A 19,037-nucleotide genomic window follows, 5' to 3' on the forward strand; every position below is an offset into this window, starting at 1 on the left:
GAGCAGCAGTTATTGTCTAGAGAACTAGAAACCACTTAAGGTGAGAAAAACTTCAAACATTTAGTGTGAAGAGTGTTGTGCATGTAGAGAACACAGCAGCTTTTCCTTTAGCTTGGTTAGACTCCAGGCTCTCCTGCTAGTCCTCCCCTGCACCACCACCCTCATGGGTTCCAGCCTCTTGGAACTACTGACAGCTCTACTGCAAGACCCCTGGCTCCTGCTCATGCAGACCTCACACAGCTGACATTACCAGCTCTTCCTTAATCACAGAGCTGCCATCTCCACGTGTTCTTAGTTTACAAAGCACAGAAAAAGCAGCCAACCCCATGAGGGACAGCAACTAAAGAGACAGGATTTGGAATCTCTCTCTCAGCTTTCCTCCCTCCCCCTAAAACTCATACTGACCTTTTAATCCATAGGGCCTGGGAGGAGGGAGGATATGATATAGGACCTGGAAGGAGCAGGTGACCCCCCAGGTCTTTACGAAGTCAGTGGAAACAGTTCAAAAACATCCTAAAGCAAAGAACTTTAAGAGGAGAATCCGTTGAGTAGTGAGCTGCCTAAATAAAAGCAGATTGCAAACTGTGCTTCTAACCCATTTCCTTAGAGTATAGCCCACAAGATATCTGAAAGTGGGGAGCCCAGAGCATGGAGGAAGGGGTCAGGGAGTGAGGTGGGTGAGGGCTCCCGCAGCCCAGGAAGAATAGGGGAGGGGAGAAGCTAGATGGGGTGTAGATCCCACTAATCCTGAAGGTAAAAAACATATCCAACCTAAATTTCTAACTTTTATTGATCCCTAGAAATCTTTACTTTTCAATATAAAACTACCGCCTATAAAATAATTCTCCCAATGCCAGTATCTCAACCAGATTCTTCACCTCCTCCCTCATCAGCCACCACCATCTGACAGCTGTCTATGAAAATTCTCAGTGAAGAACTTGACCAAGCTATGGGTTGAGCTCCTCCCCTGCCCAAATACAGTCACCAGGGCATCATTTCTGCCAAGAGAAGTCTGAAAAGTAGAAGAGACATGTCTTCACAAATGGCTAATGAACCCTATCCACTGAGGGGCTGAAGAATATTGTGGCCTTGTTTTCATAAAGCAGAGCGATGCTTTTCCTGGCAGTGTGATGGGTATGCTGGGAATAGAAAATTAGTTTTTATTGTTTAACCTTCATGGTTTAAATGAGGAAGCTTCTGCTACAGTTAAAGGTCCCCTTGGGCATTCATAAAGGAGCTGTATGACAGCAATATTAGTCTTCATAAAGAGCCCAATTTTAAAATGTCTGACACCATGCTACTTGTTAAAAAAAGTTTAATCAAGGGGTTTGGCAGAGTTACTGCAATGTGGCATCTTGGGCTAACTGTGCTATTTACCATGTCCCTGCTTTCCTTTGCCAATCGAAAAATAATAACGCCAACCTTACCTCGGCAGTGCTTTCTACACTTGCAAAGCTTCATCTCCTTTGGGAAAAAAAAAAGGATTATTCTAGCACACTTTCCCCAAAAAAGTGTTTCTCACCGCTAGGAAGCAAAGTCAAAGGGGTGCAGAAAAAGCTGGGCCACCCATTAGAGACAGATGAGGCCAGGAAGGGAAGGCCATGGTCACCAGGGAAGAAGTGCCCCAGCCTCAAGGTCCCTAATATGTAGAAGCCACAAGGAGGGAGGAAGCTCCCCTTTCAAAGAAGCAGGACAACATTGTACTTGGGAGTGACCTCCAGCGCTCCATGAATCTTATGATTTACAATGTGCCTAGCTTATGATAACAGTAACCAATTAGATACCCAATTATACCTACAGCAGGGGTGGGCATAGATTATTCATTTATTAAATTTGTTCTTTAAACTTTCATTAGGCATCTACTTTATACCTGTCACTGGGGACAGAAATGAAACATTACATGGTCCCTGTCCTTGGAATGCTCACATTTGAGTGAGTCAGAGCAATCCCAGCTCACATGGTTAGTGAAGAGCTACTAAACCACAGGCAGGTGGGCAGGTATCAGTGGGAGCCTCCTTTGGAACATAATGCCTAAGTTGAGAGACAGGAAGAGAGATGATCACATAAGAAAGGCCCTGGGTTCAATCCCTGGTACCAAAAAAAAAAAAAAAAAGAAAGAAAGAAAAGAAAAGAAAAATAATGGGGGTGGAGGGGACTGGAATGGAATTTAAAGACCAGGCTCCTAATTCATTCATACATCCATTCAACAAAGTTTGGTGATAGCTCCAAGAGATCAGCCTCCAGTAGGTCATAAGAATATTGTGGTCAGGGGACAGATACCCTCTTTATCCTTGCTGTAGAGAGGTAAAAGAATGCAGCCAGGTGAGGGAAGGTCAAGCACTTTAGTATGGAGGTGGGGGCCAGTGGGTACAAGTTGAGGTGTGGCTGATGAGATGGAGCAATCAAGGTAATGAGCTTGGGGCAGCAGAGGTTAATGAAGGTTTTCAGAACACAGAGGACTCATGGTACTTGCTCAGCAGTTCAGATTTTTATCCTGACTACAGGGATCCCCTGAAGGGTATTTTAACCAGGAAAGTAAGAGATATGTTCAGATGCATTTTAGAAGTCACTCAGCCTTGGAGAGGGTGGATAAGGCAATGAGGACATGGACAGAGAGGTTATTTGCAATGATCTAGGCAAGAAATGATAATGGCCTATATTTACATGAACAGAGTAGAGAGAAGAACATGAATGCAGTGTTAGGAAATAGAATTCACAGGATGGGGAAGGGGAAGTTAGTAAAAGCGTAAGACCACCTTTTGGCTCATGGTCTGAGTGATGGAGATGACATTACTGACTTATGTCCTTCACCATGGAAGGGGGAAGCAGATAAGCAGCAGCATCATGGGCATGAGGACAAGGGCTCCAATTCACCAAAACATTGATGAGTATGAGCTTTTGAGGGTATAATTAGTATTTTCACTATTGTCACTGCTACCTCCTAAACCTTAGCATTCTCAAAAGCCAAAGATTGTAGGCTGGGGTAGCACCCCAGGATGTTCCACAAGAATGGTACTTTCCCAGAATGGAACTCTAGACTTCAAAAAGTTCCAGCCACATTGTTTATCTGATCACCTCAGATACAGACAGCTCTCTACAATGCCCAAGGCCACCTTTCCCACACCACGCAGCCTCGATTCAAGTTCACAGCAGACACTTTATTCACAAATGGCTTGTCTGTCCAGTGGCTCTCACCTCTCCTTAGGATGCTTTGAAGAAGTGACAGGAGCACACCCAGCCCACCAAATCAGAATCTCCAGTGATGGATTCCGGAGCCCTTTTATATCATCATCATTATTAACATGGACCTCTAGTAAATCTTAAGATTCAGCAAGCTAGGGAAGCACTGCTCTGGGGCACCACTTTTTCCCTGATTGCAGAGGTTTTCCCTCTCCTGGGATGAGCCCTGCCTGGCAAAACAATCCAATCTGTCCCTCACCAGTGAAAGGCCCTCAGTCCCATTTACTTCTAGAATCAGCCCAAGATCTCAGGCCACATAACAAATGCTCCCCTTTCATGCACATCCTTTCAGTTCTATGTTTCTTTAAAGATGTCTACCTGGAATACCTTTTCTTCTCCCCTGGGGTACATGTAGCACAAATATAAGCCCATCTCTGACAATGTCATGCACCAGTTATTTCCCTCTTGCAAACCTCCTAACTCCTGCCTTCTTCCCTAGGCCTCCCCTGAGATTGAACACACTGCCAAAAGCCTATTGTTGGGCAAAAGGCAGTAGATGGCCTTGGTTTTATAGGAAAACTCTGTGGGTCTGACTTCAAATTTCCCATAAAGACAGCTTTTATAAATGCAAAATATGATTGGGGTTGAATTGCAGTTCCCAAAACTGTATGGCAAACAGAGATGAAATCCTATTGGAAAACCACTACATGACTAACATCTTGATTTGGGAACATCAATGCCCCAAAACTCAAGTTTCCTTGTGGGTTTATGAGAAAATTTCTTGGGCACAAGAAATTTTGTATACTTATATACAAAGGCAAAGAGACAATGAATAGGGTTTAATTTTTCCCCTTGTCTTTCTTTTTGTTAACCAAAAAGCAAATGAGAAATAATGGCTATAAAACAAGTCTATGCATTACAATTTTACAAGCAGATACAATCTATTTAAATTTTAATTGATTTCTTATTTACTTTCGCTTAAAATTAGGAATGGCTTCTTAACAATAATCAAGACTGAAATTCTGAGGGATTCACTTTATATATGGCGAAAACACAATCACTTCATCTTTGAATTTTTTGGTTTTAAATTAATGCTCTTGAATTCACAAAACCTTGCAAAAATTGTTAGGTTTATTCAACATCACAAATGTATTTAAATGGATATCCATAAAACTTCCTCAAAAAGATAAAGGCTGTTTAAAAGAGAAAGGAAGGAAGGAAGGAGGAAAGGAAGGGAGGGAGGAAAGGAGGGAGAAAGAAAAGAAAATGTTGACTATGGAAACTTTTTATAGACTTGTGTATTCAGAGTTAACTCTTGCTTGTCCATTTTCCTAACTATGCAGGGGCTAGTGAATGTCAGAGTCTCCTCATTCTTCCCTCACACCCATGCTCTTCTTTTCCCTATTAGTTATAGGCAATCCGCTTCCTTAAGGTTTATGGACAAATGAACTATCTGCTAGAGACAACATTGCCCAGCATCCTCTGAAGCAAGGTATGGTCTTAAGAGTAACCTCCAGCCAATAGGATGCTATTAGTAGTAATGTCTCAACTCTTAGGTACCACACTGACTTTTTCTTTAATCCCTTCCTTGTCTAGAGGATAATGAGTAAAAGGAGGGGAATATGGGGGGTGTGAAGGATGGTGGAATGAGACAGAAATTATTACCCTTTGTACGTGTAGGATTGCATGAATGGTGTCACGCTGCATTGTGTGCAACCAGAGAAATGAAAAGTTGTGCTCCACTTATGTACAATGAGTTGAAATGCATTCTGCTATCATGTACAACTAATTAGAACAAATAATTTTTTAAAAATTTTTGTATTAATTTCATCAAAAAGAAAAATAAAAACCACAGGTTATAAAAAAGAAAGAAAGAGGGGCTGGGGTAGTGGCTCAATGGTAGAGTGTCTGCCTCACATGTGTGAGGCACTGGGTTTGATCCTCAGTACCACATAAAAATAAATAAATAAAACAAAGGTATTGTGTCTATCAAAATATTTAAAAAAAGAAAGGAAGAAATGACAACAAATGGAAATATAAACTTGGACACAGAATGACGGGACATACTGAGGATGGAGAGGCATCCCTACTAATCCTGGGTGGCTTACCTCTGGATTCTTCAGGGGATACTGTGCATTTACATTTGGAATCCTGAAGGAGTTGAGGCCAAATATATACCACTGATCCCCCCGGGAATCAAGAAAGAACTGGAGGTAAGAATGACTTGTTCAACAACTATAGCTCCCTGGTCATTCTCTAATAAGTCGTTTGTTAGAGGTTCAGAGACCTACACTCTGCGAAATGCCTAAGAGATGACTGATTGGTAGTCATTATCATCACTGGCCTTTCATATTCTGGAGTACAGTTACAAAACTTGATAGAACCCTACTTATATAAGAAGCCAGAGTCAAGATTTTAGTTCCCATTGCAGGCCTGCCTCTACATTGTGAGCAGGCCAAGGAGAGGTGAGCAGACCTGAGAAGAATGTGGCTCAAATGACAAGTCCAGCTGGATACAGCATCTAACATAAATTAACCTGTTTTATGACTATATGAAGCATTACTACCTTGGCCTATGATATTCATAATTATCAGTTTTAGCTCTGATGAAGCATCAGGTAAGAACCAGGTTTATAACATTCTTGAATGGCTTTATGAGTTGATGAGTTGGTAGAAGTCCTCATTCATTCAAAACTATTCCTTTCTGAAGTTCAATAAGTCATCCATCACTTACTTGTTCTTATTTAAGTTCATTCCTGAAAATACATTAGGGACAATGTATCCAAATGTGTGCAAACTGACTACAGCCGTGTCCTGATGGATCTTGAAGTTTCGTTCCATAGTCACCAAACATTTCTAATGATTTAGCTCTAACCGGGGAAAATATTTTAATGCTCCCAAATATACATAGATATTTACTTAAAATATTAAATAAAAACACTCCTGGATATTATGCACGTCACAAAATATTCACCATCTTTTAAAAGCTAATAACACCCATCTTTTAAAAGCTAATACCAAATAATAAATATACTGATAAGTGCTCATGCTTCCTCTCTACCTCTTAGGAGATAATCTTGAATTCATTGGACATCTCACTTTGGAGAGCAAGGTGATTTGTGTCATCTGTATATTGATCTTCTACACATCATTCTTTCAAATATTTTTGCAAGTAAGTTTCAGAGAGTTTTTCAGAAACAAGCCAATGTGCAATCAACAACCTGGCACACTAAAGTCAGGCAGAGTCAGGGCCTCACCCAAGGGCACAGAATGTATAGTTAGCACATAAACAGATGGCTCTCCACTGAGACTGGCCAGGAGGTAGGAGGGCCAAGTGCCCTCCTTGCCATGCAGGGCAGTCCTCATTAAGGCCTGAGCTCACCATTCTCCCCACCCCCACCGTGGCTAGCAGAGGCCAAGGAAGCTGCCAAAACTGAAAACAAGAATCACTTTACAAATCAGACACCATTATTTATACCAGTGTTTTCTTTATTGTCATAGACTGTTATGACAGACTTTATAAACTGTGGTTGGTAGAATTGGATCACTGAGAGGCTCTCAGAGCTCTGTGCTAAATGGGGGGGAAAAGCCAAGAAAACTCAGCCACAAACAAAAAAAGAGGAAAAAAACTGCATTACTTGTCTGACCAAAGACAGGCTGGGTAAACACCACTTTTTGCACACATATAATGTGATATTGTGCTTATGTCTGGTATTTGTTACCACTGGAAGGGTTGGTTGATCTCTCAATAATGACTGCAGCCACACATGTAATTTTGCTTTATGGATTCACTTGATATCTACATTAGAACTAAGAGTAAAAATTACAAACTACTAATAAATGCCTAATACATCATCCTATTTTTAGCAGTGTCAAGAAAAATAAGAAATCTGATTATATTGGCAAGTTGTACAGAATATCATATTAACCAATAATCCTCATCAAAGGATAATTCATTTGACATATAATTAATTAGGCTAGGATAAGAGAAAAGTAAAACCTTGGATATATAAAAGAAAAGATGTGGCATTGTGCCTGGAACAGCACGTATACTTGACAGATGCTGGTTGATTTTAATGATAAGATATGGATAGCACTCATCTCCTCCCTGGTCTAGGGAAAAGAAATGGTATCTTATATCCAGTACACATTGGTTTGTTATAATTTGCACATTACACCAATATGCATTAGTATATTATAGCCATTTTTAAAAGGATTACTGTGTATATTATTATCTATGTGAAAAAGTTAAAATCCGATGGCGCAACAAAAACAAATGCGAAATAAATGAAATAAAGTTCTACTCATCTTGTTAGTCTTAATAACCTATGACTAGAATTAAAACAATAACAAAAGAAGTTGATTAATTTTGCCTGCCCCAAAATCTTTGTCCTTCTGGTTTTCCGGGCGCTGAATTGCTCATAATTAATGTTACTCATTTGGAATACTGAAACATATCTCCAAAAGCTTCCCAAAATAGTAAAAATTCTGCCATTTTTTGCTTATCAACACCTTTAAGTACAAGATGGCTTTTTATACTATCTAAGCAGTCACTCAGAAATCTTGAAGGAAATTGATAAGTCCTGATGGGGCAGGTAGTGGAAGAAAATTCCATAAACAACAGAGAATGTTAGAGAGCCATAAGATGGTCTGCATTTGCTTTCCCTTAGGACATGATGAAAGGCTAACATTTTTTTTAAAAGTAAACAAATTGTTCCAATCCCACTTTTTAATATCTAAACTATGTCCACTTATGGAATACAAATTATATACTAAATTATATACACACCAACACCCACATATACAGATACACAATAAGATCTACTCGAAGGTGTTTGTTCTTTTCTATGAATTTGTCTGCTATCCTTTACCCAAGTTATACTGCAACAATTACTATGCCTATACATAGTTATGTCTGTATATTATCTAATTCTATTTTAAATGTCTCTGTAGAGTTTTCTAGTTTTATTTATATAGGCCTTGTACGTTTCTTATTACATTTATTTTTAGGGCATTTATTTTACAAATTACATATGGAATTGTTAATTCATATTTTGTAATTATTGTTGGAAAATGGGACAATGAGTGATTATTACTTATTCATTCTTATAAACAGATTTGTTTTGTTTTGCCTGTAGCCTTTCAGTTACATTTGAATTTTCCTAAGTACATAATCATGCCACATGCAAATTATGCCTTCTCCTCTCTTCTATTTTCTTATTTTACTGTTTGTTATAATTGCATTTCCTAGCACCTCCAGAAACAACGTTAAATATTGTGGGGACAGTGGGCCTCTTCTTGTGTTCCTCGCTTTAAGAGAAATACTCCTAACTTTCATCCTTAGCTAACTTGCAGTTTGAGATATTTCTGAAACATCAAGAATCCATCTAACTGTATTTTCTAATGGAATAGTTGCAAAATGTTTTCAGTCACATCTCAGGCTCTAGGAAATAACATGTTTTTCTTCTTTGACCTATTGTTAAGATACATTCTTGGATTCTTATAGTAAATGTTCAGGTATCTACTCTTAATATTATTTATTTCCAAAATTATGTTGGCTGGTCTTGAATACTATTTCTTCCATAATAAACTAAAAAGATACTTTATTAGGAACAAGAGCATCAAGGAAATTAAAAGTTTATCTCTTTGTTTTAAGGAGATAAAATATGGGTTGATATAAACAGAAAATTAAGACACAATAATTTACCTAACTGAAATCATTTGAATAAGGGATTCAGCTTTCAATTAAAGATTATTCCTGCCGGGCGTGGTGGCCCATGCCTGTAATCCCAGTGGCTCGAGACTGAGACAGGAGGATCTCTAGTTCAGAGCCAGCCTCAGCAACTGAGAGGCACTAAGCAACTCAGTTGAGACCATTCTCTAAATATAATACAAAATAGGGCTGAGGATGTGGCTCAGTGATTGAGTGCCCCTGAGGTCAATCCTCAGTACTCCCCCCGGATAAAAAGAGAGAGATTATTCCTAGTACATGTATATAGCTGTTTGTAGACTGATCACCCAGTATTTGAGAGAGAAGCTTCACAGACAGAGTAAAAAATAAACTAATGACATGAAACATAACAATGAAAATGAATAGATTAGCAGAATTGCTATTGCTGTAGCTCAAAAATTATAACATAAGACAAAAAGAACAATGAAATTAAACCACATTTTATACATCTATTGCATAAAGTTAAGCACTTACTAATTATAATGAAAAACTAATTTTCATAAGCAACGTGCTTTTTATACATATCAGAATATGTATGTTATTCTAAGATACACATTTTTTACAGTATAATATTCCTGAAATTAAGATGCAACTAGAATCTATGATGATCGTGTTCAATTTTTTAATCAATATCTTTTCTTTCTTAGATAGCATGAAATAAAGAAGCTGAAAGTAGGTGGTATCTTAAATTTGATAAAATCCAAAGCAAACCTAAACTCTACGTGGGTTACAGACATTTACCTCTGTTAGTTAGTTTTACCAAAAACAGCTTCATCTCCCTACCTTTACTCTGATTGATAGATACACTCATAAAAGTATGCTATTCCTCTATATGGATTTTTAAAAAATAAACTAAAATTATATTTAGATTTAATGGTTTTGAGGACTCCAGAATTTACTCTGAGATGATAAGAAATAATCCAGGCAGTTGCAAAATAGAAGTTGGGATGTATAGATGGATGCAGATGTGGTGCGGAAAAGCAATGCACATTCTTTTGTTGTTATTGTTGTTGTTTTGTTTCGCATAGAAGTCACTATTTGGGTTCTACCCAGTTTTTGGTGGATCCAGTAGGTAAAATAATTCTGAGCTACAGAATTCTTAGGTGGTTTTTTTCTAGGAAATAAAACAGGCAGCTATTTTAGAATTCTGCTCTGCATGCTTATCTCTTCACATGCATGACAACAAAGGCCCAGTTACTTTGCTTTTCATCAGAGCCCCTGATCTCAGATGTAGAAGAGGGGATCCTACCATTTCAAAACTAATGTAAAGGAAATAGCTACCAGGAAATCCTGTGAATCTAGGGAATGGTTTCTATCTTCAGGAATTCAAACTAGCAACCACAGGGCACCTTTGTGCTCTTTCCAAGTACAAATTTAAATCCCTCCTCTTAAATAGAAGGGAAAGAAAAGAATTTTGCATGAATGTCTCTGTATGCCATAATTAACCACTACTACTTTGAAAGAATTCTGCTAATCTCTTTAAAACATTCTCTTTAACTCTTTTACAAATCACTAAAATAAAAAGAACAGAGTCAATAGCACTTGGCAAGTTTTAATATTTGCTAATTGTAGAATCAGCAAGGGCCCTTAACTTATTAACCTCAGTGTGGACTTACCTTTTGCACGGCTCCTTGAAAGGCCTGTTTAATTCTCCTACACGAATCAGGTATTAATTTTGTGTCTTCATTCTCCAAAGTTGTGTCTTGCAAGTCTGCATTTTCATGGAGTCTCAAAATTCTATAAATGCAGTGAGTGCCATCTTCAGATAGTCTATTCGGATCCATCTGAGCAGGGAGAAAGTAAGGACATTAGGAGGGGTTACTGTTAATTATTCTGCTGTTTAATAAAGTGTGACTTGAGAACAAAAAAGTTCATTCTTGCAAGAGTTTTTATGTCCCCAATGATTAACAGTTAATATAATTACCCTTCAGTTGATGAAAACATTGACTTCTAATTCATTTTGATGAGTAGCTAACTATCATCCACAACCAAAGTGAAGTTGGGTGGTAGATTTTCATAATCAGAAATGTGTGATTCACAGGGAGCTTCTCAAGACTAATAACCTGAAAGTCCTCAGAGGGAGGGCATCAAGGAAATCACCTGTGACCAGTAGAGGTAGAAAAAGGTTTTGTCTCTAAGACATATGCAGCAGGCTAGATGGGATTTTGAAGCATACATAAATCAGGAGAAATTAACACCATCTCTAATCCCCATACCTGCCTGGTCTTTTGCCTTAATCAATGAATATTTTAATCATCCAAAGGGAGAGAGAAATCTATTTCATAACTCTAAACCAAACCTGAAGCTGTAAGTATAATTCTTCTTTTAGTTGAAACTCTCTTCGGTATTTCTCAAATTGGAGTAGTACATCTATCAGAGGGTGTTTGGAAATATATGTGGGATATATTTGGTGTCACATTAGCGTGGGGAGAGCTGTATAAGCATCACCTTGGAACAAGGTGTATACTAGGGAATGCTAAAATTTGTGTAATGTAAGGGATTGTACCACCTACATTATTCTCTGGGTTTATTAGTTGATCATTTGGTTAAAACAGGTATCTAGCACCAGCACTACTTTAAGCACTGCTATACATTGCCTGTCAGCTCCTGACAGGCAAGCTTCCAGTGTTTTCTGGCAAGGGCTCAGGCAAACTTTTGCAGTGGTTTCAACTGCTAAATAAAGAAAACTGATAATCAGCCATAGATATTTTAATAATAATAGTTTCACTTGTCCTTTCTTTTAAAAAATTCAAGGTACTTTATGTGCATTTGCTTATTAGTAGATACAAACTAGACCCCAAAAAATTGAAAAAAAAAAGGAAGAACTGCATAAGTTTACATTAACCAAAGCTCAGTCAGAATTAATACTAAGTCACTCTTTCAGTCAGGTGCTGTGGCGCATGCTTGTAATCCCAGTGACTTGGGAGGCTGAGGTGGAAGGATCCCAAGTTCAAAGCCAGTCTCAGCAATGGCAAGGTGCTAAGCAACTCAATGAGACCCTGTCTCTAAAGAAAACACAAAAAATATGGCTGGGGATGTGGCCCAGTGGTTGAGTGCCCCTGGGTTCAATCTCCAGTACCAAAAAAAAAAGGGGGGGGGGGTCACTCTTTCTCTGATTTAATTAGTTTTTAAAAAATATATGAAAATATGTACAGGTTTATTAACCAACCATCAGAAATAAACTGTAAAGTATTCCATCTATATCTGAAATTCCCCAAAATGAAATGACAGCCTTTTAAAAGTATGCACTCACGAAGGCAAATTTTATTATTCCAGTCTTGCAAATACAAGGATGATCTATAATCAAGAAGTACCACCATAAAGCAAAACTATTTGCAAACTATGTTTATTTCTCCTATTTTCTTTAGAATAATTAATGTGAATCAGAATGTGTGAGTGTTTATAGAAGAACAGCTCCCAATCACATCATTTTTTTCTTTTTAAGGCTCATGTTATGGTTTAGATATGAGGTGTTCCCCAAAAGCTCTTGTGTGAGATAATACAAGACCTTTCAGAGGTGAAATAATTGGGTTATGAGAGCTTTAACCTAATCAGTGCATTAATTCATGTGAATAGATTAACTAGGTGGCTGAAGGAGATTGGTCCCTGAGGGCATGATTTTGGGGTGTAGATTGTGTTCTAGTTGAGCAGAATCTCTCTCTGCTTCCTGATTGTCATGTGCTGAGCTTTTTCCCTCTGACATGCCCTCCTGCCATGATGTTATGCCTCCCCTCCAGAACAGAGCAACAGAGTTGGCCATCTATGGACTGAGACCTCTGAATCTGTGAGCCCCAAATAAACTTTTCTTCCTCTAAAGTTGTTATTGTCAGGTCTTTTGGTCACAGCCACACACACACACACACACACACATACACAAGCTGACTAAAACTGCTCACTTATGCCTAAAAGTATCCTACAAAATCAAGAAAGCTTGGGCAACCAATATGAAGGGTCACCAAGTTCAGACCTCAGAAAAGAAAGCAGAATCATGCGAAGACCTCAATTGGCTTAGCACCAGAAAAGTGTGGAGCTGAAGGAACAATGTGTCATTCATAGAGCAATGCCTGGGAACCCTACGATTGGTTAAGCTTGAGTCTTAATGACAAACTAAGCTGTGTAACAGGAGCAGTGGTCCTCTGCATTCTCAGTACTCTCTCAGTGGAGTCCAAGCAGCCCCAGAAACATGGGATCACCAGAAGCTTGTCAGAAATTCAGAATCTTAGACTCCACTCGGGCACACTACCTATATTAAAATTAGAGAAATGATGTCTTAAAATGTCAAGTACACAAACATATAGATTTCTGCTCTTAAAATGACATCAAATTTCTCTGGACACTAGTTTTAAAATCAGTATCACTAATTAGTATGAAAATACTGACTCATGAATAATGGTTTGATGATTTGATACAAATAAATAGAATGCAAAGATCTTCTCCTTTATCTCTTAAAAAAATGCCCGAGCCCAGATCTTACTCCCAACCCTGGGCCAATTTCATCAAGATCTCTAAAAATAGAGTCCAGTTGTTGAATCTTTTCCCCAAGTACTTGGAAAATGTAGTTCAGATCCACTGTTTGCAACTCAAGTATGTTTAAAATCTCAATTGTTTTTCCCCAAAGAAATCTTAATTGCATGTCATAATTAATTTTGATATACTCATTTATTTTGTTTATTTAAGGATCACTTGTTAGAAATCATTTTTAACCTACAACTAAATGTCTTTCTCCTTCCAATGTACAGGGGGAAAGAGGTGAACAGAGGTTTGGGGCATATGAGGCCAAGCACATACACAGGTCAACTTCTATGTGAAGGAAATGCAAAGCAGGGAGCAGGATTAATGACAGAGACACAGCAAGCACTCATTGAACGACTAAATGAAGGTATCTCCTACCTAACACCTAACACTTGGCACACAACAATCTAGATAGAGGATTGGAATGACTGAAAACTTGTATTATTTTAGCTAGTAACTAGATTATATGCACATTATAAATTAGAAATGAACAAATGTGGTGCAAATCACTGATAGCATCTTGAGTAAATTAAATATGCCAGGTACTATACTAGGTACCGCAAAAAAAAAAAAAAAAAAAAAAAAAGTGAGCAAAACAGGCAGTCTCTACCTTCATGGAAATTACACTCAACTGAAGAACACAACAATTCCACAAAAGATCTGAGCAAACTGAGTTACAAATGAAGTCACTGTACCTAGGCGTGTCTGAAAACACTAAATCTTGAATATCTGATTTTAAAAAGGTGTTTTAAAATGCACTTATCAGATGAAGTGGTACCTGTGAAACAAACTTTTTAAAATATAAACTTCTTTGAAACTTAATCATTTGTTGGGTTCAATGAGGCAGGATGCTTGACATTTGTGCTACTTCGTTATCTTTTTTTTTTTTTTCCCAAACAGGCAGCTAGCACATCTCCACATCAGATTTTCAGCGGGGAGGTTTGTCCTGGGTAAAAAGCAGCCAAAGAGGTTGGTATGCGCATTTTGAGAAGTTGAGGGGAGGAGTTAAAAGGGCCAAGGAGCTTGAGTTTTCTGAAAAACTTATCTTACAGCTAAACTCTAAACTTTGAATTCGTTATATGCATGTTTTAAAAAATGCACAAATATTACAAGCAACATTTTAGAAGATTTTTTTCTTTGTAAACCAAAGTATGAATACTATGTGTTAAATATATAGCACAAACCACATGCTATTTTCTCTTTGGCAGGGTTGGTAGGGGAAAAGCCAATCTACATTGGATCTAGTACATATATTTAAAACAAGATAAACTAGGCATAAGCAATATAAAGCAGTCAGAGGGACTAATTCATTGTTAACTATTGAAACATGAACTGAGAATGGGAAAAAAATTTTCGAAGTTGCTAATTTTTATACTTCTCTGAGCATCCTTCTAAATGCATCTAAAGCTTAAAAAAAAAAAAAACTTGTTTGTTTCCTAAGAGTTTGCATAACTTCTTTCCCCTACCTTTATACTAAAACAATAAAATTGGATTCCTTTATCATTTTTAACTGAAGTTATAAACATATTCTCTGATACTAGATGATGTCATTTTCTTCAGATGAATTCAGAAATCCCAAGTACTTGGTCCACAGCTTTCAAAAAACTTCTGTCATTTGGCACCAAGTTCTGATTCAAAGGACCCGATAAAAGCAAAAACGTTGTCAGTGACAACATTTTGTTTCTTAGCCAGAACTATGAAAGAAGACCTTCAAAATAAATAAAGGTGAAAAAAACTGTAGATTCAACCCCTATTTACCCATAACCCAGCTACTACAATTACAACACATGGCCAATCTTATTTCATTTACAAGCAATCACTTTGCTACCTTCCCCCACCATCAATTATTTTGAAATAAATTCCAGACACCAAGCATTTCATTTGTAACTATTTCAGAACCTTTTCCTAAATGATTAGGATTTCTTTAGGAATCAAATGTAGATACTAAACTCAATAAAATGCTATCAGAGCTGGTGGTATATTCATATGAACACTTTACTTCTAATACCAGTTCTTTACTAAAGGAGATGACCTTTTAAAAATGTAGTGCAGAATTGGGTGCAGAATAATAACTAAAATGTTTTCATAAGTCTTAGAGAACCCCAATCTTCGCGGCAGTTAGGGAAATTGTACTCAGAAATCTGATGACATTAAAGTCTCCTAAAGAAAAACTTAGAGCTAAGCTTACTAACTCACAATTGTGCTTTGGGGAAAGGTTTTGAATGTTTTGCTGTTATTCCTGTGCTATCCAGATGATGATAGGTGACCATCAGGACAGATCTCTCAGCCCACTCCATTACTGGAATTCCTTTGTGAAAGCTGAACAACTGGAACAAAAAGTCAGCTGGTCACTCTTTTCTACAGAGCCAAGCCAATTTCCATCATGGTCCCTAGAATTCCTCCATTGCCCACTGCTCTATGTTGAACACTTGCTTCACTATTTCAGCTGGGGAAATGCCATGTCCCTAAGGTGGTAAAAAAGATAAGAGAAGGGTAGCATCATTATTGGAGATATCCTCTGGTATATGGCACCATGCATATAGTAAATAGACATTGTGTATTGAAATAATTGATTCTGAAGTCACATTCATAGCACAATTTAGACTCTCAATACACAAGCATTAAATGAAGGTTGTTAACAAAATGCAGGATGGGAAAAATGGATAAACCATTCATTTGTTTTTACCTTTATTTTATTTATTTATTTTTATGTGGTGCTGAGAATAGAACCCAATGCTTCAATGTGCTAGTCAAGCACTCTACCACTGAGCCACAACCCCAGTTCCCAAACCATTCATACTTGACTGCAAAGCATTCCAATGAAGTTTAAAAAGTTGTCATTTTCATATGAATTTGTGTAATCCATGTCACAAGCAAACCACTCCAAAAATTGTGTTTTAGAAAAAAATCTCACCAGGGAAAAATTATGTTTGTTAACATGAAATTACAAATTTTCTGAAGGATTGCTCATAGCATTTCTATTTTTGTTTTCGTACATAATTACACTAGTGCTATAAAATGCATACTAATGAATAATGAATGCTTATCAGAAAACCTGTGAATGAAAGTGGGAGTTCAAGATGCTGGCACATGTCAAAAACCCATGCAATCCAAGCAATGCAGTGTTTTGATGCGTTCAATTTGGTTTAGTAATCACCTTTGAGTCTGAAAACCAATGAAGTCCAAACCCAACTTTCTTTTCCCATAAAAAAAAAAAAAATGCACAGTCAGCCCTCCACTTCCTCTGAGAAAGAGTTCACAGCACTAGACAAGAATATTTGAATGAATCCAACCAACGGCACTGCAATTTCCAAGAAAACACAAGAGCATAAACCACCAGAAAGCATAATATTACAAATTTACCCCTTCCTTTCTACTATCTCCCTGCAGTTTTAAGCCCTCCTGCACAGCCTCTTCATCTTTTCGAAGGTTGGTTACTGGCTAGATTGAAGCGAGGCTGTGCCAGCACACATACCTTGCTTCCTTCCTCCGCCCACCTCACTGTCAGGCTCGTGGGGCTGTCCCTCTTCCTTCACCCCTTAGAGCTGAGCCCCACAGGACAGCGAGGCAGCAGCACAGCTCCTGTCTAGGCGACTCCAGCAGCGCTGTCATTCTCACAGCTCATGCCCTGGGCTTCGCCCCCAGGACTTCAAAGGCTGAGGGCACCTCGCGGCCCTCCAGCACTGGGGCCAGGAGGATACCTGCAAAGCAACCAATCCCAGGAACTGGGTGGTGGGCGGGAAGCGAAAAGGTCAATGCCCATCTGAAGGCGCTCATTTTCCCCCCTTAAGTGGACTTAAGTTAATCCTTAACTCCAAGTGAGAAATGGAAGGGAGAGAAAGTGTGCAATGACTTCCAGGAGAGGTGAGCGGCCCATGCTATTTCCGGGGGGGATTCAAATCCAACATCTGGCCCGACACGTGCAGCCTCTGCACGCTGCAGGACACGGGTGTGGATAAGGTGAATGGGGCAGGTGCGCCCGCGGTCTTTAGCCCGACCCTCCCTCTCTTGGAGTCACTTTCCCCTCCTGAAGTGGCAAGATCAGGGGAGCCGAGCCGGTGGTCGGACTCAGTTTCCCTCCACTGCTAGACGGAAAAGGTGACGGCGCCGACCACGCGCACCTGGGGAAGGCGTCACTCACCTGAGCTCTAAAGTAAAGGAACAGAGCGACGCTGCAGACCACCTGGCCCAATCCCAGCCCCAAGAGAGCCACGAACATGGAGCGTGAGGCCGCAGGAGGCGAGTGCGACGCAGCGGGTGCGGGCGGCGACGGGGCGTGCAGTGGGCCCTCGTGCGGGGCGCCGGAGCCGCCGCTGCCCATCTCCTCGGAGCCGCGCAGGTACTTGGTGTAGTCTCGGCTGGCACGGCGCATGGCGCTCGGCCCGCTTTCTCGGGCGCTGTCCTCCCTCTACCGCTCCCTCCCTTTCTCTTCTGCCCACCGCCAACTCCAAAGGCAGCCTCGAAGCAGGCTCGGGGCCAAGCGGGACCTCAACGTGGAGCGCACTCTGGGAGCCCGGTGGTGGCTCCTGGATCGCGGAGAACCGGCAGGGCGCCCTGGGCAGCCCCAACTCTTATAAACCGCATGGAGAGGGCTGGCCTCCGGAGCCAATCAGCCCTGGCGAGGCTGCCTCTTCCACTCCCACCTCTGGCTCCCCTTCCTTCCTCTTGCCCTCCCTCTCTTCCTCACTCTCTTACTAGAAGGCCTCCTCCCCATCTGGGCCCACAGAAGAGGCTATGAGTGGTTCCAGGTTCCCTTGTCCATCCTCAGCTGCCCTTCTGGAGATCCAAAATATGATCTGGGGAAGATGTAGAGGAGTCCTTTGGGTAAAGGAGGAGGGGCACATCATGGATATTTCTCAGAGCAGTTCTCTGGGCCTTGGTTTCCTGTATAGGATTTAAAAGGTTAATTTGATTATCTCCCAAGACCCTTTTTGGATCCTTCCCAAAAATTCAGCAAGGAACATCCTCAAGGATCTTAACTATTTAGCGTCTAACATGGTTCCAAATATAGCTACATAGATTCCCAGTTTGGGGAAGACTTAGAAGATTCCAGAATTCCCTTCCCAAAACACTGTTTCTGTATCTTCAAAGTAACTTTGAGAGAGGCAGGTTGTGTGAATGCGGTAGCAGCGAGCCTATAAACACCAACACAGAAAGAAAACCAAAGAATAGAATATAGGGGTGCCGTGCACAGCCAGAAGCAGGCAATCCAGGAGGGCCAAGCAACAGGGAGAAGTGTTACAGAAATCTGGTAATAGGGTTAAATGTTAGTTTCGTTGTTAAAGAAAAGTTGATCCGCTTGGTGAAAAAAATGAAAATATAGCATAGCTCACAATTGTTCTGATACATCGTCAAAGGGAAGGAGGGAGGTGCTGGACAATTTAAACACATAAAACTTAGAATATTTCCACTTTTTAAATGATACTTGTTTTGCATCTTTTTTTCTGCCTAGTTCTCTAATGAGAACTTTTTATTTGCAACATTTATCACAAATAACACATCATTGAATTATTAAAACAATTCTTCTAAATTGAATATTTAGAGCTCAGTGTTTGTTAAAGAAGAGTGACTGAGGCCTGGGGTTGTAGCTCAGTGTTAGGACGTTTGCCTGGCAT

The 19,037-nt window shown here is 39.5% G+C and overlaps 1 protein-coding gene across 1 annotated transcript in view; it reads right to left on the reverse strand.

Annotated features, from left to right (window-relative positions):
• The window catches only part of Tnfsf11 (TNF superfamily member 11), a 33,159-nt gene extending 15,105 nt beyond the window's left edge, over nt 1–18,054 (reverse strand). The window contains exons 1-2 of the mRNA XM_046454177.2: nt 17,564–18,054; nt 10,527–10,694 (exon numbers count right to left, since the gene is read on the reverse strand). Coding sequence (XP_046310133.1) covers nt 10,527–10,694; nt 17,564–17,794 — 399 coding nt within the window. The 5' untranslated portion in view covers nt 17,795–18,054. The remainder of the gene's footprint in view (nt 1–10,526; nt 10,695–17,563) is intronic.
• Between the last annotated feature and the right edge of the window lie 983 nt (nt 18,055–19,037).

The sequence above is a fragment of the Marmota monax genome, unplaced genomic scaffold (genome assembly GCF_021218885.2).
Source record: "Marmota monax isolate L192 unplaced genomic scaffold, Marmota_monax_Labrador192_F-V1.1 WCK01_AAM20220418_F8-fsc00011, whole genome shotgun sequence".
Taxonomy (NCBI): domain Eukaryota; kingdom Metazoa; phylum Chordata; class Mammalia; order Rodentia; family Sciuridae; genus Marmota; species Marmota monax.